The sequence below is a fragment of the Carassius gibelio genome, chromosome B17 (assembly GCF_023724105.1).
Source record: "Carassius gibelio isolate Cgi1373 ecotype wild population from Czech Republic chromosome B17, carGib1.2-hapl.c, whole genome shotgun sequence".
Lineage (NCBI taxonomy): Eukaryota > Metazoa > Chordata > Actinopteri > Cypriniformes > Cyprinidae > Carassius > Carassius gibelio.
The window spans coordinates 23,839,348-23,863,889 of NC_068412.1; the positions used below are offsets into that span (position 1 = coordinate 23,839,348).

A 24,542-nucleotide genomic window follows, 5' to 3' on the forward strand; every position below is an offset into this window, starting at 1 on the left:
AAAATTTAATACAAGTTTAATTCGGGAACTATATTAAAAGTCGCAGCTTCTTTGGAACAAATAAATAAGTTCTAACATGGAAACAATCAAGTAATTTTAGGAGGATTTGGCCCACACACATGTACAGCCCACTATTACTCTCTCAAAAGTCGCCCTGAAGCACTTCCTGTCCTCCGTATCCTGGTTTAGCACCAGGATCTCCTGATAAATGGGCAATGAGTTCAGTCTCATATCCACGCCATTGGGAAGGGTGCAATGTTCTGAACTGCACTGGGCTTCAAAGATGACCTGTGGTATTCTGCGTGGTGAATACTTCGGTCTGAAAGCAGAGAAAACAAGAAGCTATAATTGCTCTGAGATAAAACCCACAGAACTAACCAAGACCTATCTTTGTTTCGCACTGAGGTCACATGGCCCATTGTATCTTAAAAATGCTCACATAGTAGCCATGAGAGCTAGCTTGATGTTAACCTCCCAAACAATACAGTACATCATCAAACTTTCAGTATGCCATGAACTGTAAATGATTTGCGTAGACAAAAAACATTTAAACATCATTCTACCTCTGTAATTCTAAATCCAAGTACTTTTTGATTCACTTTTGAGTTTGGCGAATGTATCATTTATTGACTTTTTAACTTACATCCAGGTCCATGCAGATAATGAGCGGTTGTGGATGTTGCCATTTCCCTTTGAGTCTGCATCCAGAGAGGCATGAATCTCATTGGAAATCGTCAAACTAGTGTCACATATTTTTTTCTGCCCTTGTTTGGCCAATGTGAGGTTCGCCAGCACACAGCTCAGCATGACCTAAAAGAAAAATCAATATCTGTTCTTATATTTCATTGAAATCAAACCATTTCTGAGCGGAGGACTCTTTTTTTCACCACATATTACATTTAAACTTCATTCTAAAAAGATTAATCTCTAGTAAAGCAAGCATATAGTGCTAGCATATTAGCATCGCTAACAGAGTTAAGTTATCATCTCACCATGTATTTGGCGTTGAAGAAGCTCAGAAACATCTTTAATGCCCTCTTCCTATTCTCTTGTGATGTGAAAATGATTCTCTTTCACCCCATCTATTTATGCAATGCTTGATCGTGATTGCATAGATAATATGGCCTACCTCTGACCTGGATTCCCTCATCAGATCAGATTGATAGGTGATTGATGCTACGTTTAGACCTACATTTTTCCTCTCACTGCCAGTAATCTGACCTACGGATTAAAGATCAGTCTATGTTGGCATTGTTGCGGATCCATTTCACCGAATTTCAGTGGGAAACAAAAAATGCTGAATCATAATAATCAGGCTTTTGGGGTGAGTTATCAAGATTTTGGATTCTGATCAATCTTTTAGTCACACTTCAGAACTTTATTTGGTTGTGTCTTGTCTGATTAGGTTTTACGCATGGAGAATCATTTAGAATTTTTTATTAAACGCAACTTGCGTTAATTTCATGCCAGTTTAATACACTGAAAAATGGATTTGAATGTCACTAATACAATTAATATAGTCACAGTGAAATAGTAATTTCTTTAAAAACATATAATTGTATCTGTCTTATTAACAACTATGAAAACCCTTTGTTTTTCCTTTTTTTTATAGTGACACTTTTGCAAGATTAAAAGTTCTTAAATGATGAATTAAGGTTTTTATCTGGTCTTTGTGATGATGGGTTTCTACAGTCAGCCTAATGGATAAACCAAATGGATGAATATATTTCCTATTAAAAATAAACATACATTTCCTGCTTTCTGACTGAGAAAGCACAAAAGACAAGCACTGAATGCTTGTATTCTATCACGGTTGGTTGGTTTGCACCCATGAGACAACTAAGACCACCTTAAAGACTGTTGGTTGTTATCTAAAGGGATAGTTTAACCAAAGAAGAAAATCTTTCATAATTTACACACCATAATGTTGTGTAACCTTCTTTCGTGGAACAACAACAACAACAACAACAAAAGCTATTTTGAAGAAAGTTGGTAACCAAACTATTTTGGTTACCAGTGATGTCATCCATAGAAGATACTTCTCAAATGATCATCTTTTATGTTCCATAGAAGAAAGAAAGTCATACAGATTTGAAACAAGACCAGAGTGAGTAAATGATGACACAAGTTTCAATTTTGAGAGAGCTACCCCTTTAATTTTACTGGATAGTTTGTCTATCTTTTCACCAACTAGACAGCCACTAACTCAGCTAACAGGGAAATTTGCTTTACATGATGGCAAAGTTATGGACAAACATTCTTCTAATAACAGTCATAGAATGTTCATTCTAAGTTATCTCGTCTTTAATTTCTCAAATTGTTACAACAAAACAAAACATTATTATACATAATTTATGGAATATTTTTTTCAGAAACATTTTAGTTAGATGTTCATCTAAGATGGTTTAGAGAACATTAAAAATAAAACTTATTGATAATGAAATGAAACGTCCCCCTTAATGTTGTCTCTAACATTCACGTAACCATAAAAAAAAAAGTTTTTTACACATATAAAACTGGAGCTTTTGAACATTCAGAGAATATTCAAAAATAACTATTTTATTGCTTAAAGGGATACTCCATCCCAAAATGAAATTTTCTTTCATTAATCACCCCCATGTCGTTCCGAACCCATAAAAGCTAAGCTTGTCTTCTGATCATAATTTATGATATTTTAGATGAAATCCGGGAGGCTTGTGACTGTCCTATAGACTACCTAGTAAAATGCGCTATCAAGGTCCAGAAAAGTATGAAAAACTTCATAAGAGTAGTCCATCTGCCATCAGTGGTTCAACCGTAATGTTATGAAGTGGTGACAATACTTTTTGTATGCTAATGAAACAAAAATAACGCTGCTTGCGTACAGCTCAGATTTGCCAAAATGCTGCTACGCTGATGTGAAGTGACACGGAAGATACAAATTCTTGAATAAAGTCATTATCTTATCATTATATTTATTTACGTACAAAAAAAATATTGTCGACGCTTCATAACGTTATCGTTGAACCACTGATGGCAGATGGACTATTCTGACGATGCTTTTAATACTTTTCTGGACCTTGAAAGTGTTATTTACTTAGCAGTCTATGGGACAGTCACAAGCCTCCAGGTTTTCATCCAAAATATCTTAAATTGTGTTCTGAAGATGAACAAAGCTTTTACGGGTTTGGAAATACATGAGGGTAAGAAATTTTCATTTTGGGGTGGAGTTACCCTTTAATTGTTATCTTAACAAAACATTCATAGAGCATATTTTTGTTAGCTGGAAACCTTGAGCAGGGAATTTATGCTGGTTAGAATATTTAACCATTGCAAATTAGTCAAATTAAATGCACATTGTTGAAGCCATGTTTGTTCTTTCCACAAATTAAACTTTTTATATGGAAAAGAACAGAATGTAATTGTATACATCTGTAAAATGATGTTACAACTTTACTTTTACTCACTGTCTTTGCATTTCTCTCATTTGATTCAGATCAGTACTGAACCAATACAATGCATGAATAAACAGGCTATGCCAGTGTATCAACAAATATTTGTAACTATATGAATGAGCAAAAACAATGACAAAACAATGCAATGCTCTCTTTTATCAAATACATGCCAAAATCAAAACCAAAAATCTAAAGTGATCATTAAGCTATTTCCCATCTCAACAGTCTTTCTGGAAATTCCGTCATGCAGAAGCATACATGCAAAATGTAAATCATGCTTATTCTTATATAGACGCTGTGGCTGGTATGTGCTTATGCATGGGAGCTTATCCCAGCATCAAAGTGAGAAGTGCTCTTGATAGATTGTTTTCAAAGATACAGTGTCTCTATGCGGTGAGATCTATAGCATCTGAACACTACAGTGTGAACCGGCCTATTTTCACCACCCACATAACCATTCACATTAGCAAAGACAGCTCCTTTTTTGGTCAGTATTCTGAATTTGGTGTATTTGTTTTGAAATATTTTGATTAAGTATAATGTGAGTTTGTTTGGAAAAGTGTGTCTTAAATCTTACATTTATAAATGCTTCATTTAGGAATAATTAAGCAGCCATTCAAAAAGTATAAAACCACATTTTGCAAAGATGACAGTTAATGGGTTTGAGTGAGTGATGTCCATTAATGGGCAGTTTTATCATGGGCACCCTGTGGCTAAACCAAGAGTTATGCCACTGACATGCCTTTCTTTGATGTGGCAGCTCCCAATGCGGGAATCCTCTCTGTGTAGGTTGCTCAACTTGCTTTCAAATTGACTGATGACGAACCATTTACATGAGCGGAAGCTACTCAGCAAATCGCTGACCTCATTTTACCATTCTGCTTTTGGTAAAAGGAAAATGTAGCAAAGATCTTTTTAGACATATCAGTTGGCCTTGTATTGTGTAATTTCACCCTAATAAAATACATTAGCCAAAAGAAAACCATTGACAATATAAGAGTATTAATTGCTTTAATAATAATAATAAAAATGGCTTCTTATGCTTTGAGCTGCTAATGCTTTTTAGTTGAACTTCATCACTGTCTTATTCAAATATGAAACTTTAAGGTTCTCCCACTTTGTGATTAATCAGCTGGCAATGCGGAATCAAATAATTACAATATGCCTTCCGTAGTAAAAATCTAGAGTAGCATGTGGAAATAATCTCACAAGTGATGAAAATGATGCAAATGATGCAACTAATATGTAGTGTGGAAATTTAGGTCATTGATTTCAGCTCTTTTAAAGATTCTCCAAATTTGTGGTCTTATGTGGGTCACTATAAAAGCCCCTATTCCTGGACGTTAAGTAACGGAAACCATATTCATGAGTAATAAAGTAGGAGATCTAAGATTCCTGGACCCTTTGAAACGCCAAGAAGTAGGTCAGAGGCCTGAGTCACATTTCCAATGGTTTTTAGGTAACATTGGGAGTTTAATGATCTAAGATGATGAATCATGGTATTTCTTTTAAAGGCATACTATTTCATTCAAAAATGAAAGATCTGTCACCGGCTTTTTATTTAATAATTTAATAATTTTTTTTTTTTTTTTACAAATTTTAGTGGAACATATATATATTTTTTTGTCCATAAAATGAATGTCAGTGGGGTCCAATGTTTTTTTAGACCCGAGCATTCATCATATTTGTTTTTTTTTTTTCCTGTTCCAGATTAAATAAAGTCACACTGGTTTCAAATGACATGACAGAATTTTCATTTTGGTGGCACTGTCTCTTTAAGTTAAATCATAATACACAGTACATGTTGAATAAAGTACAAACCACACTAATTTTTGCTGTCATACTGTTTTAGGGGATTACTTTTATTGTATTACTGTCACTTGCATGTCCATCGCCCTCAGTTCTGAGTCACGAACATGCTGCATTGTCTTTTCCCCACAATCCTTAGAAATTTCAGAGTAGTAGAGGGTAAAACCGCAATTGCTGTGCAACTGACGCAATCGTAAACCAGCACCGGTGGGAAACTCTGCATCGGAGACATGCAAGCCATTACAGACACTAGGGCGGAAGTCTTCAAGTCGATATGATTTTTTGCAAACTATGTCAATTGAGGTTGCTGGCATTAACAGAAGGCAATGTGGGAGCTGACGTATAGTGGACAGAATCATACCCAGCAAGAATTTATTTCATCATACTAATATATGCCTTCTGATCTGAGTGATTATGAGAAGGCGGTCAATGAAAGTAGGTTATGTTGGTATTTAATGGTTGCTATGTATTTAGACACTTCAAAAACACAAAATGTATGAATATATTTGCATTAACGGAATATCAAACAAAATAGCATTTCTGTGAAATAAAAAGTTACTAAATATTTGACCAAAATCTATTCAAAAATAATTTTCTGTTTGTAAAATGTAAGAGGAATGTGTATGACATCAATGACTTCATACATCCTCTAAATATGTCCTGTTGGTTATATTTAATAGCAGGCTTAGAAAAGTGTGGAAGGACGTTTCACCCATGAAACAAAAAATAAGAATTGTAATTGGGAATTTCTTTTTTCCCTCGCAACTGTCAGAAATGAATTGAATTGTGAGATAAAGGTTGGAACTGTGAGATATACATATATTTATATCTCTTCTGGGAAGAAAAAATCTGAAGAAGTCTCAATTCTAAGAAGTAAAGTATTGTGAGAATTGTGATATTTAAAATAAATATTGAAAGAAAATTGTGAGGTGATAAGTTTAAATCACTTTTTTTTATTCCATTGCAGAATCAAGCTTCTATATCATTGTGAGATATGAACACAAAATTGCAAGAAAAAATTCAGAAATCTGAGTTTACTGTAAATCTTGCAATTCTGATTTTTTTTGTAGATTTCTGAGATTGTATCTCACAATTCTGCCTTTTTTTTCTTAGAAATGCATGCAAATATAAAAACCGGAATTGTGAGTAAAAAAGTCAGAATTGTGGGTTAAAAAGTGGAGATTATCTTTTTAATTGTTTTTCCTGTGGTGGCATCAAACTCCATGGGGTGGTAAAATGACGTTAGTTCTGAGAAAATCTCTACCAACATGCATTTATTTATTTATTATATAATGAGTTTAAATATTGTATATAAAACCCCTTTGTCAGCCACATATTGGGAAATGAAAATAGCACTGTGATTGTAGTGACAATGCACTCAAAGTGGTTTTTGCTGACACTTTGAAATTGACAACATAAAATACCATCAAAGGGTAGAATTCATCACAGGAAGTGCACCTACACCGCCGCGAACAGGCCTCTCTATATAAACTGCACATACCACTTCAAATGTAGAGCAGCGAGACCTAAGACTGACAGAAGACATCAGAGGTCAAATGAATGCAACTATGTCATCAGCGCTACACATCCAGTTCTTCATGGTAAGTATTGCTGAAATGTCGAAGACGACCTGCTAACTATCTCCTAAGGATTTTTGCTGCTCAAGTCGCAATGCTACTACGACTGAGTCTGAAATGACAATGTCTGTGTTTCACAGGTGGCTTGTATGATGGGGCTCGTTTTAATATCACTTGGAGCTGAGGGGGCACCTTCAAAACCTCTTCAGAAGAAAGCAAACCACAAGTCATCAGAAGAATCCCTTCCATCCTCATCATACCGGTTGATCTTGGATCCTGAGTTCAAATCCTCGGCCAACCCGATCCATCCAATCAACAACGACTCCATCTCTCCATGGACCTACACGTAAGACCTTGACTTATAAACCCTTAAAAAGAAAGATTCTTTATTTTTATTGAAGAAACTTCATGATCCATGGAACTTTTCCATTCCACAAAAATATTCTTTATTGTGGAAAAAGGTTCTATTGATTATTAAAATATTCTTCACACTAAGAACTGTTCACTAAAAAAAGTTTTTTTGCGGAACCCGAAATGGTTCTTTATGGAATGTTCATTTTTGTATGATTTGATGAAGATGAACTGTCATTTCAGTATCACATCCACATACACGTGTGTAGAATATGACTGTTGCAACCCGCTTACCTAAAATTTCACATGATTCATATTGTTTCATAGGTTTACACATGATGACAGCCTGTACCCTTCTAGCATCGCAGAGGCGAAATGTTCGCTGACTGGATGTTTGCTAGGAGGCGCTGAGGATTTCCATTCCAAACCCATTTACACCCAAATCATGGTCTTGAGGAAAATTCGAGGAGAAAAGCAGAACTACTCCTTAAAACTTGAGTACAAAACCATTGCAGTGGGATGCACCTGCGTTCGTCCAAATGTACAACAAGTTTAAAATGTGGGACCTGATGGAGTTATAGATTTTTTATCTTTTTATCATTAGTGTAATACGAATCCAGAACGTAAGGGTTAAGACTTATGACTTTATAATTTATTTATTATCTTGTATACATGTTTGCAAAATGTAGGATATATATTTGTTCATGATATTTTATGGATTATATATTTGCCAATAGTACAATTCAAGTTCAACCCTTCACCCGACTTGATCCATCTAATAATCTAATGTATTTATGTCATGTGCTTTCAAATGTAGGATATTTATTTTCACTGGATTTTTATTTTTATTTTTTAATTATTTTGTACTAAGTATTTATTTATTGACTGTTAATGTTAGGACTGATGCAATAAATAAGAAAAAATATATATTGTTCTGATGGTCTATTTTTTTTATATTTCGGAAAAAACTAAAAAAATCAATAATGAGAAAGTCACCAGGATAAAACTATACCAGCAGTCCTTTAATTCCCTCGGCCTCTAAAATATATCACAATTTCTGTACAGAATTATATAGCCAAATCAGGAACCAGCTGATCATGAGGCAAGTGAACATATGTACAGCGGCAAAAGCTTGAGCAGTTGACCAAAAAATAGAGCCTTAAAGACAGAACAGAAGACAAACTGACTGCATCCACAGGGGCAAAGTACATGAAACCGTCCAAACGTCATCCAAATAGTCAGAAACACACAAAGTTACCACTCACATTCACTCTTTTGTGGCACTAATGGCATACAAGCTCATTGCAGAGACAAACACGTCTCTGCGTTTCTCAGATTTAAGGTAGTAAAGATTCCATCACAATCTTTGCTGGCCAGCCAGTTCTGTTCATCTGACAACATGGCCATCGTACCTCACAATGATATAGCGATATCATAATCTGGTTTCAGAGTCCTAATCTCTTATGATCCAAGCTAATAAGCTCAGCGTGATAGACAGTCCTTTGGTGAATGGTCTCCGATATGATCAGCATGTGTTGTGAGAAGATCTCAAGGCACCTGGAACATAAAGTTCAGAGATATAGCAATTAATAACAGGACAAAAACCACACGGTCACACACCAAATGGCTTTTCACAAGTTTTATCATGTGTATCACGGCATGCAAGCATTAAAACGTTGATATCGGCCACTTTTATTTAATACACTATTTGTTGTCAGGTAACTAACAATTATTCTGCTAATGATCCTTTCAAGAAACCAACACAAACTAAGACACATAAATACAAAGCCAAGCTACAGTACTAAGTACAAATGACCACACTGAATGACATTGTTACAAACAGCTAATTCACAGCAGTACAACACAAATACACATCTGTTTTGTCGTTCGTTATTGATATATCCCATCAGTACATGCAAAGCCATTATTAAAGACTATAGGGATAGATATTTACTCATGAACACAGTTTGGCGGCAAACAAATCAAACGAATTTTTCGCATTTTCTAATTGATTCCCAATTCAACATCCAGTGCTTCGCCTGGCAGCAGACAAGAAGAATCTTTCTCTTCAAATATCATATGATAGGCCTTCGAATCATTTCCAATTCCAAAAAAAAACAGCCTTTCTTAGCTAGGCCTTGTTTTGTTGATTCTCTTGAAAATTCTGGACAAGAAATGCTCTTGATTCATATCATTCTACTGCCATTCCAGCTCCATCTGTTCCTTGTTTTTCTCACCTCCTCAGCATGCTTGTCCTGGAAAAACACAAGAAAAAAGAAGAAGAACTATTAAATAATAGCCCAATTAACTCTTAAGTGTTTAAGATTTGAAAAGGTCTACCTAGTGGCACCAAATGAAATTGCAAAACTGATTCAGATGATCTCGCCCTAAACTCATGCCATCAACTGTGCTTTTTATTACTATGTTGGGCTGCTCAAACAAACATCTAACAATTCCATTTTGTCCCACTAGTTGTGCAGAAATAACACACTGCACCTTTAAAATGGAACTGGATTTGGATGTCAAAATCCACTGTACCTTCTCCTGAAGACGTTCCAGCATGGCAGCGATGTGGGCCTCCCGGTTCTCTTTGTTAATCTCCATTCTTTGCTCCAGCTTTTCTTTGGCCATCTTGATGAAGTTGTTGTGTTCCTCTATGGCTTTCTGGGCCACCTCTCGTTCATGCTCTCTCTTCTCAGCCAAGTGCTTCAGAAGTTCAGCTTCCTGACACTGCAGAGACAATGCATTTTATATGAGACTCAAATAGAAGCATATCCATTATCGGTACAGTTGCATTATATTAAAATAAAATATAAATATTAGATCTTTTAATCTAAAGTTATTAAAACTGAATAATTACTAATTGCTAACTAACTGATACTGAGAGTATCGTCCACAAAAACATCTCTGTTCCTTACCTTTCTTCTCTCTTCGGCTGCATCCAGTTTCTTCTGGATCTCCTCCAGTGAGGGGTCTCTGCGAGGTGGGAAAGTGGGATGGAATTCCCTCTGACCGTCAAAGGATGGAGGTCTGAGGATGACCTCAAAAGCCTGGCCCGATGACCTCTTGTTTAGCTCGATCACCTCCATGTCTTTAATGATGCCCAGGTTGAGGTCCACAACATCTACAACAGAAAATCAACAATGACTGATTTGAAGGATATATGCTAATGCAACTAATTTTAAACTACTTAATTGAGAACTGATTGTAAATACAGTAAAATGTTCCATTTAGCTCACTGGAATATGTAAAAACAAGGAAATCTATCTGAAACGATGCAAGATTAACACCTTTAAAGGTGACTTGAGGTACCTTGTGTTTTCTTGGTGGGCTTTTCCCGAGGCTCTGGTAGGAAGCATGAGCAGAAGAGAGACACTAGAGGGAGCTCCTTCATCTTCTCTCTGTATGCTGCAAAAAGAGAGACAGAGTTATTTTGAGGTAACATCATCACTGATGCCATGTGCTCACACATCATTCCTTCAGCTCCATTAAACACTCGCAAGTTCACATGCGAACGAGCAGCTGGATGTACACGCACCTGCAAGAGTCATTTTTCCTTCTTCTGAGTCCTCTGAGGCGTTTCAAACTCAGCTGATCCTACAGGAGAGAGAAACGATGATGTAATCAGAAACCACAGTCAATCGATTCCTCTGGATGTCTTTGTCCTCACATAAAGGTCGCATAAAGGTTTAGCATCACAAGCGAATGCAGATTGTGAATAACAAGCACAAATCAAACCTTTATACTAAAAAAGCACTTTTTATCTAAGCTCATAGTAGTATACATACTTTATATATTTAAATTCACAAAACAAATAGGTAGCAAATAAATTCACCCGTAATATACTTGATGGCAATCGTTCGCAGAAGACAGCATGAATGAATTAGGATTGTTCAGGGTGTACGATTCTCAACCTACGTGCCTTCTCTATCAGTCTCTCTTGTTCATCCTGCCTCTGCCCTTGCTGTGCCCCCTCATTTCCCACGCTCACGATTGCTGCACCCGCTAACACCTCTGAAACTTTCTGACATTTTCAATGCAAAGGCTTATTCTTTAAAACATTTAAAAACTTTTAGGGGTCAACTGATAACATAATAGGCAAACCTGTTGATTCCACAATGCATCATTTTCTCTAACACACTGTATGCACACAAAGTGAAAACCCTCCTAATTTACTGATGCCAGCAACACAGCTGATATAATAAATAATACACGCTTTGGTAGACAACCCTGTTAGCATTGTCATTTACATTAGACAAATAAAAAATTCACATGCTTTTGTTTGTAGCTCACAAAGCAAGTCATTTTTTAACCTCCCACTGCTTTCTGATCGGAATAAACGCTTGTTGTTTTGAAAGCAAAGGAAGTGCTGCTCTATGAAGGGGCTGTGGCCTTTTGCACACCAACAAACTATATAATCTCACCTCTCAGTACCACCCACAGCGCAGACTAGCACGCTCACTGCAGGACCTCTAAGTCCATTGTGTGTTCAAATACACACTTTGCCCTACATTGCCTTTTTAAATTTAGCAATGCACTTTTTCCACAAAGCTATTTTTCACCTGACACAAATATGCACTTTACACTATGCAATGCACATCTTTTCTTTAGACTAATGTAATTTCATGCACAATATCACAAGACCAATTGCTAAATTGATTCTGATATGCTATTAAGACACTTAACAGTCGCAAATCCCAAAACAATCATGTTTATATATGCATTTATGCACATATAAAAGGCTGATAAACTCGACTGCATGCTCTAAATCTTGCAAGCATGAAAATCTCCAATACAACATAATCTAAGGAAATGCCAAACTAGATTACTAAGCTATTAAAAACAGAGCAAAAATAGAATTATTGTATCTTTCTATAGTGAATAAAACTTTAGTCCAACAGATCACCAGTCTCCGTTTGTCCTGCAAAAGAATAGTACAACAGATTATGGTATACAATATTACCTTAACTCACCGGCTGTGTGCTGTGATCTTCTGTCAGAGTCTTTCCCTGACGTCCAGTCTGACAGTCTGCTGCTGTTTGGATGCTCAGCCTAGCAGCATCAGCACCACCTCTGCTAGATAAAGCATGACATCACCTCCTAGCACTCTGATTGGTCGAGAGGGATGCAGGCTCCTGATGGGCCAGAATGCCTTGGAGTGCAGATAGGGGGTGGTTAACTCTTTGTTGAAAGCTGGTTTCAGAGAAAGAAAGAGCATAGATTCTGCAGCTTTATGCAGAGAAAACATTATTTCTTCTTAAATGTTTAAATGTGGTAAAACAAAAATAATTAAGAAATATTGAATAATATTAGTATATTTTCTTTCTTTCTTTTTTTTTTTTTTTTTTTTAATGGAAAACTGGCTATTTGGAGCTATTAAAAATAGCACAAAGATTATTTCATTTGCTTTCCCTTATGTCATTCCTTAGCAAATAAAGACTTGGAATCCATTAATAAATTTTTTAGTTCATTTCAGTTTTGAATTTAATTACGTGCAGCATCATTTGCTAATCCAGTTCTGTCTGGTTTGGGGAGCTGTTCGAAATGTCATGTCTAAAAACGGAGGAGGACAGGGATTTATGTGTCATCTTCTCACTCACTCATGGCTGGAGTCTTGTTGATGACTATGACACAGTAACCTTGCCAACATGCTCGTCTGGATACGGGCAGACTGGGCCTGTTTGAACAGTCTGTCAATGGCCCATCTGTTGCTCTGGTCCTGTGCCAAATCAATTACTGGTGTTTTAACAATTCCAAAAACAGCTTGTAGAACATTGCATTCCTTTTATGAAGAAAAACCTGATTTTACAACCAAGATTATATTTAATATATGCCTGTTGCATCTCTAATTTCAAGAGTTCATAGTTTCTTCATGAGGTTTATGACATTTAAGTATGGGATTTGTAAAAGGCTCTATTCACAATGTCGATATTTTTTAAATTGACAACCGCACTGAGTCTCAAAATTTCCTTTTCATACACATACCTTCATGTGTGTTAAGATTTGATAGATGAAGCTGCGCCTCAACTGAACTTTTGTATTGTCAAATGTGATAAGACTTCGCAGTTTTGCACGTTGCTGTATTATAGAGGCTTGAATACAGTCTGTATGAACTGTATCACATTTGAAAATACAAAAGTTCAGTTGAGGCGCAGCTTCATCTATTAAATCTTAATTAACCGACGGAAGCTTTTATACCTCGGTAAAGAATGGAGAACTTAAATGCACAGAAGCGTGTTGTTCTGAGAGTATGGTCGCCATTGATTTCCATGCTTTTTTTTGTTTTTTTTTTACTATGGAAGTAAATGGCTACCAGCAAATGGTTATCTACAGTCTTCAAAATATCTTCTTTTGCATTCAAACAGAAGAAAGAAACTCATACAGGTTTGGAACAACATGAAGCTAAGTAAATGATGACAAAAAATAAAATTTGGGGCTTAACTATCCCTTTAATGAAATACAAGACTGGCAACTGTAATTCTGTTGCCGTGTGAATGTGGCCAGTAATGTGCAGGGTACTCTTTGATGATTTCAGCATCCATATAAGGCCCTTATCTGAACCTGTTTGCAGTTTAGAGGTCTCTCAGGTGAGGTGGAAATATTCCCAGCGGTCTGATATGGATGTTGAATATGGCGGAACAGAACACACTGTACCTACTTTACTTCCCAGTGGCTTCAAGAACACTGACATCAGGCACTTACAATATCAAACGAAACTAAATTACCTGCCATACATCTCCAACCAAGATGTAAGTGAATAGAACAATGGAACTCAATGCACATGGATAAATGCAAAATAAAAACCTGCATAATTATTTGTTTAGTTTAATTAATTAATTATTTTTTTTTGCAGTTAATAATACATTAAAATGTTATATAAGCACATGTATGTGCCAACCATGTAAACTGGAGGGGAGTGTTGGGTTTCGTATATGCTGGATGTGATCACTGAAGGGGGCCACAGGGGGAGGGGAGACGGCAGTGCTCTAGCGATGATGTCATCCAGCTGTCTGCTAGGTTGAGAGTCGTGTGCAAAGATACAGGATTTTTCCTTTTCACATGGCAACAGAGAAAAGAATGCAGCAAACGAGGTCCTGGAACTGATTCACACAGACATGAAGGACAAAAAAGAACACATACTGGGAATTGTATGCAAAAGGTGCATCAAAATCCTTTGCTGAGTGACAACGAGGGACTGAAAATAAGGGTGGGGGATGTACTGAAAGAAAACAATGTGCCCGCAAGGAAAGCCTGATCATCTCTGGTAACCCTGCTATGATGTCATTTCCAGCCAATCAGGAGCGGTGCGCTGGATTCTCAAGTCAGAATGATGCAGTTTCCAGTTCACATCTGACCTGACAGCAGTGAGGATGATGACGATGATGAAGCTAATCATGCATACAAGCACAAGCCATACAGGTGAAAAAAAAAAAAAACTTGCAACGCAATTTTTTTTTTACGTTTTGGGATATATATTTTTTTTTTGGAACTGATCATAGTTTTTATCTGAAAACTGTGTAAATTATCCACAAATAATGTTTTTTTACTGTTCAAAAACAAGTTGAAAAACAAAACAAAAAGACTAAGTTCAAGATTTGGTGATAATGGAGCATAAGAGATTTATACAGAATACTTTTCATTTTTCTAAATCATTTTTATACATACACAGTAAAGCACAGCTGCAGTTCAGTATCCTGACATCAGTAACACATCAGTCTACTGGTGGCAGAATGACTGATGGGAACACTTTGCTTAAGAGGAATATTACGGTGTTCCAGCTAAATTATATTAGAACATATTGTGATGAGCTCATGCTGACACACCCCTCCTGAATAATACAGACCAAAACAATGAATAATTCACAGTCCTGCTTTGTTTTGAGTCAAAAATGCACAAATGCTTGTCTTTTTCCTGGCATTGATGTTGTATTTTGGTCTCAAAACTGTCTACAGTGGCATATATCAAGGTCAACTAAATAATGTTGATTTTTTGTTGCTAAATTACATTCTTAGGACAAGTGTTGTTTTTCTAAATACCAAGTCGATTTATGTTGCAATAAATGTACAATTTATTTTTGAGGCATTAGAACTCTACTTTTCTTCTGCAGCCTTGACATTCAATCCACATGTCCAAATGTTACAATCCATTATGTATCATTTGTAGCTGTAAAGCATTTCGAATTTAAACGTATAAGTCAAAGCTCTACGTGATCTGATTCTTTATTCTAGGTGCGAAGCGCTCTGCTCAGTGTGATGGGAGAGTAGGTCATATCTGCAGGCTCTAAACTCAGGACATGACATCACTCTAATGGTCGCGTGCTGCATGACTCATGGCTTTTAACTCTGGATGTCAGTATCTCTCAGGCCTGGACTTACGGTCAACAAAATCTACATAAACATGCTGTTTACTAGAAATAAACAGAGAACAAAAGATGATGACATCACATACAGTCAAAAAAAGATAAAGACTTCAGGTATGTTGAAAATGGAATATGGTGTACTGAACAGCACTTGCTATTTCTTAAAAATAGTATGTGAAGCAGCAATGCAATATCATGATGAGTGTTTTAAACAGTAACATGCTATTATTGTTGCCACTTGACCTCAGTGTATGTTTAATTCAGTGAATGGCATCCATTTATTTTGTTTTCATCACATAATCAGTAAGTTTGGAATAGCATACTACCATACTTACTATTAAATGTAGCACTTGATATTTCAATACAGTGAAGTATTACACTTAATATTAAGTGTAGCACTTGAATAAATTTTTGTCTTTTTTTCTTGGCAGTGATTTTGTAGTTTGGTCTTAAAATGGTCCACAATGGCATGCATTAATAATGGACTAGTTCACCCTAATATAAAAATTTGCTGAAGTTTTATTTAGGACATCCAAGATATAGATGCGTTTGTTTCTTCATCAGAACAGTTTTGGAAAAATGTAGCATACATCACTTGCTCACCAATGGATCCTAGTGAATGGTTGCATAATATTATTCAGTATTCCTTGAATACCACACTATACACATGAATATGCACATGAATGCACTATACACATAAATAATAATAATATGTCATTCCGATGTTCCAATATGCAATAGTAACAGATTCTATTCTTTCCTCTCTTGGAAAGCATTTGTTGGCCATCAAGTGCATGCACAGTACAGTATTATACAGTATTACTGCCATCCAAGCAGTGCAGTGGTGTCTATGAATGAACAATTACGAAATACTGTACCTCTTTGACCGTTAACATTGGACCGGTAGAAACCAGTTATAACTGACTTTTGCATTTCACCAGGCAATGATCTTCCTCCCAGGCATGCAATTATAGTAGGCGTCCTGACACTTCCCGCTTCCATTCAACTCATCCTTTCTCCTTTTATGTTTGGCTAACGAGAATTTGTATGTGTATGTGTGTGGTGGCAGCATGCAAGGGTGGTGTTAAGATTGAGCGCTGGTAAACTCAACCACATAGTGACTCACGCTCTGTGAAAATCCAAAGGCATCTGCCATTGTTAGGTTTGCCACACAACCTACACGCCTCAGATTGTGATGAGTCACCCACACAGCCAAAGCGTGCACGCATCTGTTCACGACTACTCTATTCTAGAAACTTACAGACTGAAGTTAAGAGTCTGCAGTTGCACCGAGTGGAGCTTATGGCAGTGAGAATATGACCTTTCAATGTCTTCAAAAGCACAGACGACTACTATTAAAGCAATCCTCTGAGAAAATACAAATCAATGATGCAATGAATGAGTCTTGAAGTAGCCTATAGTGACAATCAATCACCACAATTTAAAAAAATCCTTATATGTGTGCAGGTTATTGTTTGCAGGTTTTATTAAATTACATTAATAATTTAATTCATAAATTGAAGGGCACATAATACAACAATGTCCTCTAAATGTATAAAGTTAAAAAAATACAGCTGCCAACAGATCTTTTTATATAATCTTATTAAAATAAACAGGTTCTAACATCTGCTCCTAACCACTAGAATATGGGAATTACTTTTACATTTTGATCACACAAGGTAGTCCATCCTCAGTTATTTTGTCTCGTTTGCAAATGTAAATGTCTAAAAGATTCTTAAATAAAGATCAATTTACTTTGAGAAGTTTGTAATTAAAACAAGAATACATTTTTACCAAATAGCTCAGAAAACCTAACTTTGTTCCGTTTTAGACTTCGTATCTTAATTTTGCATCTCCAGTAAATGTACCAAAACACTGTGCAAGATATTCATTTTTGCAGTGCGTGCAACATTAGTGTCATTATGAACTTACAATTTCTGCACCTATTTGAGGCCTTGATTTGTGGAAAGGTGAATTAAGCAGTGATATTTTTTTGAAATAACTGGCCCAAAAAGATCTATCCATCTATATATCTAAAAGCCAATCTTAAAACAGCACTTAGCTGATTGAATAGCTGACTGCAATTTCAGCATGCAAATTATTAAATCAAGGTCATTCTAGCATCTATACAGTGAACAAAAGAACAGTAAATAAATGTTTAAGTCATTTCCTCTAAAAGTTGACTTTTCATTACCTCTCCAGTACTCTCATTCAAAGATATTGAAAGCTGAAGGTCTGGCCGAGTGGTATTTCACACATGTGAAGGTCTACAAGATCTTAATTCATGAAGGCGTGAAGATGTATCCCACGGTCTCACTACACCCACAGGATCCTTCAGCCATATGGCTTCAAATCCACTACTGCCCACCCGTCTTCTCAGCACACGCTGAACACTTCTTACTCCAAGAGCATTATGAAAAGACACAGCAGAAAGTTCACAGCAAAGCAGATCTTGTATGTATATATATAAAAAATATTTTATTTCCCATCATAGAAACGTGAACTTTAAAGGTACAGGAAGTCAGAATAGAAACTGCAGATTTTGTTCTGTTCCAGGTTGTTAGGCAATACTACATTTTATTAACAGCCAATTAAGACTGTAGAGTGTACATAAATATATTACGCAAAAGATAAGTTATGTTCTGACATTTTTCTTGAAAACATGCTTATACATCCTTAACCTGTTTTTATATTCTAACACAAATGTCTTTATTTGCAGTTCTGAAATCTCAGCGCAGGCAAGGATGAGCAAGTAGCCACAAGTGAGCTATAACAACTTATTTTAGAGTCTTTCAATGTGGAAAGGTCAATGATGGGGAACAGTATACAAACATAGTGACCATTTCCTGCCTTTAATTTGACTTCCTGTTGCGCACCTGCACTATATCCTTTCTCTCCTTCAGAAAAGTGCTGAAAGCACCGGCCTCTTTACTTTCTTCTGTGACTGTTGGGGGAAAAGTGACATCATAAGCATGTGTGTTCCATGGTGTGACAGCAATTATGGTTCTTCAAGAACCATCTGAAGCATCCTCACCCGTGTGATCGATGTCATCGGTATCACTGTCAGCGTCTTCCTCATCTTCATCAGGGTTCCCGCGATTAAAGATGAGGTCACTGGGTCCACCAAGATCTGGGGTTTTTGAAGAATAAAATAACCAGATGTGCCAGTGTATAAAGGATACATGTATCAATTTTGAAGACAATGCTAATGACGAATCACTCTCAAAGACCAGATGAATGCTGAAACAGGATATTTATTCTATTCTGCAAGGATGTATTTAACAGTAAACAGTGATATTTTACAATATTACTGTTTTTACTGTACTTTTGACCAAAGGAATGCAGCCTTGAGACTTCTTAAAATAAAATCTTGCCAACCCTAAACTTCAGCCCACTCACTTTTCTAAACAAATTTAAAACACCTTTGTGATCTCATCTAAATATCAGATCTTACGTTATATGTGAAGAGATCAAAGTTGATTAATGACTTTCAAATGTCTTTTTTTTTTGAATGAACAGAGACGTGACCGTTCTGAATGAATGTACCGGTAGGAACTGCTGTTTCCATGGAAACTGCTCCCATGTCCTTCCGAAGGCGTTCCAACTGCTCCTGTTGTTTCTGATTCTGAGCTTCAGCCTGAGTGTGAGATGAAAACATTCATAACAGTCGGACTTCACCTTTTCTTATCGAACAAAAAAAATGACATTTTTATTTGCCTTTGAAATAACATCTATATAGTTTCAAAAAAATATATAGTTTAATAAGTGCTGGAAGGATATTTGTGGAATGGGTGGCTGATTTATGACTAGTACATCAGCCTACATCAGCGATTACTCACCAACTCTCTGTGTAGACGTTCATATTCAGGGCGATACTCGCTGCAAGACATTAAAACACATCAACTGTTTACATAAAAAAGCAATCATTCATCTTTAAACATAAATCTATATTGTCCTTAGATTAGATTCAACTTTTTTGTCATTATGCGGAGTACAAGTACAGAGCTAATGAAATGCAGTTAGCATCTAACCAGAAGTGAAAGAATATAGTATAGTATACATATAAGGGTAGCACTTTATTTTACAGTCCTGTTCCTCATGTACATACTATGTACTTATTATAGTAATTACAATAACTATGTAATAACTAGGTACAAACCCTGAACCTACCCCTAAACCTAACCCTACCCCATGTAGTTACCTTGTATTACCAGAATGTACAGTAGAGTTGCTATATACAGAATTGAGCAGAGTATGTACAAAATATAAATAAGAATGCAATGTAGGAATTATATGTACATTATGAACAAATACATGTATGTAAAGTACTGTGACCAGTGCATTAAGAAAACAGGTGCAGGTTAACAACCCATACATCATTATAATAAACATTACAATGAATCGGCACCATATTTCCATAATATTAGACCAAAACTGAAAGTGCTATTAAAATAGATGTCTTTTGATCATATCTAGCTAGATAAAAATATATATATATATTTATAGTGGTAAAATTTATTCAATATCCATACAAATTAAATTTGACACCAATTAAAAAGACCAAAAATATTTGTATTTTTATTCTTTCTGAAGAGCAGCTTCTTGGGCCATGCTAAGTGTTTTCAGTGTAGAAAACAGTGCTATATTAGTAGCATTTATATTCTATTATAGTGTTTACAAACGTTTTAGTCAATAGTCTAAGTTTGAATTTCGTGTTGGGATACATACGTTTCATACTCTTTAGCAGCATCAGCAACATGTACGAACAGTTCATCAAGCCCAGATCCCGTGACTGCAGACACACCGACAACCTGCAGGACACAAAGAGAGTCCGTTACGCTCCTGCAAAGGCACAAAACACTCTTGCAACTCTGATGGTGCTAGCTTATAATAACTAAATGACTGAATGTTTTTCTAAGCAATTAGATTTACAAATCTAGAGTGGAGAATATGATGAATATGAAGTCACCCTCAGGTTGGTGTAGAACTCATCCAGGACGAGACTCATAGAGCGGGTCAGGTTACTGACGTAGGACGTCTCCTGATTCAAAGCATCCTGGAACACCTCAAAGTCCTGCATCCACTCCACCGCAAAACTGTGATCAATGATGTCAGTCTGATAAAGATGCAGAGGAATACATGTTTACATGTGTTATCCACCAACAGCCTTGTCAATGGATAAAACCTGCTGTTTAATCTTTGAACAGAAACTGTTTGTATGTATCATCCAATATATATATCGGTCATCTTGCTTTCTAGATATCAGTTATCAGCAAAAGCCATTGAGAAAATACCATTAAGCAAAACCATTGTATTATTACATTACCTTGTTCATGGCAACTATGAAAGGTAGCTTGGTCTTGTAGAGAATGCTAGAGAAAAAAAACAAGATATTTTGGTAAGATCTACACAAATCATGACAACTTTCATCCTGCCGTCAACACTGAATTATACAGTCGAATGTAACACTAAGATATGCACTGAACTCGAAAACAACATGAACATGTTTAGTGAAGTTTATATTGCAAAAATAGTGCATAAAAAAGAAATAAAAAAACTAATCTGAGACACTGACCTGCAGGCGTAGAGCATGTTGGACATAAAGGTGACCGGATTTACACTTCGAGACGTGTCCATCACATAAATAACCACACAGGGAAAAGAAGAGGCCTAGAAAGGAAACTTTATACTGTTTAACACTCCAAATTAAGCAATGCAGAAATATCTAAGTAACAATAAACCAGACTAAGAGTGAGAGTCACAGACCAGTGCTTCAGTTATGATGGTTCCAGATGCAGACCATGTGAACACTTCTATCTGTCCAGGAGTGTCAATCAAAACATATCTGCAAAGAAGAATATTCCATGCATGAGACTGTAGCAATAAGAAATATACAAGGATATCACCTAAATCTACTAAACACAAACTTACTGGTGGTTACTTTGCTTTTTCTCAATAAACTTCATGACCTAACAGAGGAGAGACAGAAATGGTAAGCTAAAACAGAAGTATGTGGATATAAATGTGTACAAAAGTGCCATCTACTGGATTCTTCAAATGCAATTCTACCTGATCAAATCGTGTCGCAAACAGATTGAGAGATGTGACGATTCCTCCATTCGGCCCTAAACCATATCTGTACTAGAGTCAAAGACAAGCGGATGACATGAAGCTGAATTTCTATAACTTTTCCAGTCATTTGTGATTCACTGGATAAGGATTTTAAAAAATGATTTAATAGAGAATGCACTCACTAAAAGCTGTGCATAATTATATTATTTAAAAAAAAAAAAAAATTTAGAAACCAACTATACATATTTCCTTTTTTTTTTAATATATGCAAGTTGTCCAGGTCTGGAAATCGTAATCTTACATATCCCTAATATTTCAAGTTTTCCATGACTGTGGGCTGTGTAAAGATGTAAAGTGAAGGTTTAAATGTTTAGTAAAACTATCCAAATTTCAGTGAAATGATGCATGACAATTATGATTCACAGCACAAGGTGCCTCATTTCAAACCGAAAGGATACTGTTTCATGACTTCTTTGTAATTGACCGTGTCTCTGATGTCTGTAAGGAAAAAACACAATCAGACATAATCTTTGACATTAATCTAATCAACCAATCATGAACATTTATTCACAATAAAAACCAAAAGCATCTTATTTTTTTTATCATTTAATTAATAAATGAACCCTGAGCGTAACTCCACTGCTGTGACATGGTCCTGGCTCCAGTGCCAATCTGTTATATTAAAGCACTGCTCTCAAATCATTCTGGATTTTTAATATGTTCTCAAAACGTCAAGATTATTTTCTAAATCTATTTGGCAACTCATTTGGCTTTTAACATTTCCTTTTTCCTTCTAATTTGAATTAAAAAAAAATTATATGCTAACAACCACAAAAAAATTAGTTAAGTGTCATAAGCGACTTGTAAAATCACTAAAATAATGAAGTGGAGTAGTTTGGATTTGAACTTTTTTCGCTCAGGTACGAGAAGCAGCACAGAAAAGGAGTAAGGTTAAGTTGTTGACAATAACATACCGATGTTGGCTGGAAAAGGGACCTCGTGAACTGCAGGATCTAGATTGATCACATATGGAGGTGTTTTCTTGGAGTGCAGGTAAGCGGTGAGCCTCTGACAAAACAAGAAACACTATATATAAGCTACGTTGATTTGTAAATAATTATTGCCCATCAGAAATTCAAGTTAATGTGTTTTGGATTTCTCCATGATCCGTAATAGTTAAGATAATATTATCAGAATTACTTATCATATTTAACTGACAGAATCTTATTTTAATCGAGTAAATGTTAACGTTACATAATAAAAAATATAAAAACAGCCTTACCTGCACAAACGTTGTTTTTCCTGACCCAGCCATGCCTAAAACTATGAGACACACCGGTTTCGGTTCTGTGCTCTGTTCGTTAGATGAACTCTGGCTCGGTGTTGGGTTATTATCTCCATCTTCTTTACATTTATCACTTTCATTTGAAGCTCCGTCGCTAATATCTGCTGCTGCAGTCGCCATGCTGCTTCTACTGCTGGAAACTAACCGTAAAGTATACTGGCGTAAAATGCCGAAAACCATCCTGTCATTATTACACACGACCACTAGATGGAAGCAGATTCAATAGGATTTTCTTTGATTTTATAAAACGCGACTGATTGTGAATAGGATGAGAGACATTCAAATAGTTTTTATTATTATTATTTGGATAATTTTATTTCCCAAATTAAAAAAATTTAAGTATTAGTATTTGAATTACACAATGATAATAACAATAATGATGATGATGATGATGATAATAATAATAATAATAAAATGATCAATTACTGTTATTCAGACTATTAATTATTATATATATATATTTTCATAACAATTAACCTCCTGAATATAAGTGGAATTAAATTAGGAGTATTTGTTGTACTAATTTTAGTATCAATTTCTTTTTTTAAAAAAAGATTCTCGACAGGATGATTTCCATTACTGTGAGATTTTTTTTTTTCCCATTCACATTACACTAATGGGAGTCTGCTTAATTCATGTCTTAAGTCAAGAACATTTTATGTTTTGTTTATTATCTTGATTTGGGGGTGGAATATAACTCAACTGAGATTCACCTAAGTATTATTTCCATATGTAAACGTGACATATGCATTTTCCCTGTTACTGTTTTTCCCATTATCTAAAGCATTTGCTGGCACCGTTTGTATATGCTAAAAATAGCCTTTATATATCTTGTCTGTATCCACACAAACATGAACCCTTGGTGTTTTTTTCCATACGGCTCTGCTCTTCCTCATGTCAGTGCTGCATTAACACAGACTGAGTCTTGCTAGGGCAAACAGCTAGTGTGCACAGGGCCTTCAGATGGTTTACTCCTAGAAAAACATCACTGTAGAGAGCTAGGTTAGTGTGCTCTGTGTGTATTATTTAACAGATTTATTCAGCCGTGTCTGTATGAGAGGCTCTTTACATGAAGGTGTCAGCGCTGGTGGCTCTAGATAAGCTACAAGACACTATGTAAGCTTGCCTCATATTCTTAGAGTAGATGGACTACATGAGATCAAACATGGTATGCTTGCAGGCATTCTAAATGCTACACTTTTAGAGCAACTAACTGCGAACCAGTCAGATGTACTGTCAGTATATATTCCAGTATATTTCAGTGTTTAGAACTGTTCACACTTTCTCCATCAACAACTGACCAACAAAATTCCTTACTAGTCTTTTCATGGTGAGTCTGATGACAGATTTATTATTGTTTACTGATCTCTTCAAGAGTTGTTCATATACTCATATACAAAGCCTGGGGCGGTACCTTTTCAAAAGGTACTAATTTAGATACTAATATATACACTTTAGGTATGTAGCATTGGAACTTAAATATATCCTTTAGGGTAAAGAAGGTACAAAGGTATATCTTTTGAAAGGGTTTGTCCCAGTAACAGCTTTTGGAACCATTGTTACTGGATGCATTCTGTCTCATATTGAGAACTCTG

The 24,542-nt window shown here is 35.8% G+C and overlaps 4 protein-coding genes and 1 long non-coding RNA gene across 7 annotated transcripts; 2 read left to right on the forward strand and 3 right to left on the reverse strand.

Moving 5' to 3' along the window:
• Window positions 1-1,044, reverse strand: LOC127976540 (interleukin-17A-like). Its single transcript, XM_052581013.1, has 3 exons — window positions 993-1,044; window positions 644-810; window positions 1-319 (listed from the first exon to the last, which is right to left on the reverse strand). Exons 1-3 carry the CDS (start codon window positions 1,023-1,025, stop codon window positions 97-99), a joined length of 423 nt encoding a protein of 140 aa, XP_052436973.1. The 5' UTR covers window positions 1,026-1,044; the 3' UTR covers window positions 1-96.
• A 5,755-nt stretch (window positions 1,045-6,799) lies between these two features.
• Window positions 6,800-7,919, forward strand: il17a/f1 (interleukin 17a/f1). The gene is made up of 3 exons (XM_052579982.1): window positions 6,800-6,844; window positions 6,961-7,166; window positions 7,499-7,919. Exons 1-3 carry the CDS (start codon window positions 6,800-6,802, stop codon window positions 7,725-7,727), a joined length of 480 nt encoding a protein of 159 aa, XP_052435942.1. The 3' UTR covers window positions 7,728-7,919.
• A 252-nt stretch (window positions 7,920-8,171) lies between these two features.
• stmn4l (stathmin-like 4, like) lies at window positions 8,172-12,234 on the reverse strand. 2 transcript variants are annotated; one of them, XM_052581240.1, is made up of 7 exons: window positions 12,145-12,234; window positions 10,710-10,768; window positions 10,484-10,579; window positions 10,090-10,295; window positions 9,710-9,901; window positions 9,409-9,426; window positions 8,172-8,728 (listed from the first exon to the last, which is right to left on the reverse strand). In XM_052581240.1, exons 2-7 carry the CDS (start codon window positions 10,720-10,722, stop codon window positions 8,720-8,722), a joined length of 534 nt encoding a protein of 177 aa, XP_052437200.1. In that variant the 5' UTR covers window positions 10,723-10,768; window positions 12,145-12,234; the 3' UTR covers window positions 8,172-8,719. The 2 variants fall into 2 exon arrangements, with proteins under 2 accessions (XP_052437200.1, XP_052437199.1); XM_052581239.1 differs by lacking the exon at window positions 8,172-8,728 and having other exon boundaries at window positions 8,796-9,426; window positions 12,135-12,206.
• A 1,983-nt stretch (window positions 12,235-14,217) lies between these two features.
• Window positions 14,218-17,866, forward strand: LOC127976653 (uncharacterized). Its single transcript, XR_008157903.1, has 3 exons — window positions 14,218-14,590; window positions 15,400-15,644; window positions 17,733-17,866. It is a non-coding gene; the product is annotated as an uncharacterized LOC127976653 (long non-coding RNA).
• A 116-nt stretch (window positions 17,867-17,982) lies between these two features.
• Window positions 17,983-23,094, reverse strand: gpn1 (GPN-loop GTPase 1). 2 transcript variants are annotated; one of them, XM_052581237.1, is made up of 14 exons: window positions 22,885-23,094; window positions 22,577-22,670; window positions 22,061-22,100; window positions 21,600-21,666; window positions 21,462-21,499; window positions 21,297-21,375; window positions 21,106-21,200; window positions 20,857-20,902; window positions 20,500-20,646; window positions 20,259-20,341; window positions 19,370-19,409; window positions 19,077-19,167; window positions 18,565-18,669; window positions 17,983-18,474 (listed from the first exon to the last, which is right to left on the reverse strand). In XM_052581237.1, exons 1-14 carry the CDS (start codon window positions 23,065-23,067, stop codon window positions 18,383-18,385), a joined length of 1,200 nt encoding a protein of 399 aa, XP_052437197.1. In that variant the 5' UTR covers window positions 23,068-23,094; the 3' UTR covers window positions 17,983-18,382. The 2 variants fall into 2 exon arrangements, with proteins under 2 accessions (XP_052437197.1, XP_052437198.1); XM_052581238.1 differs by having other exon boundaries at window positions 18,565-18,660; window positions 22,885-23,093.
• Window positions 23,095-24,542: the final 1,448 nt, after the last annotated feature.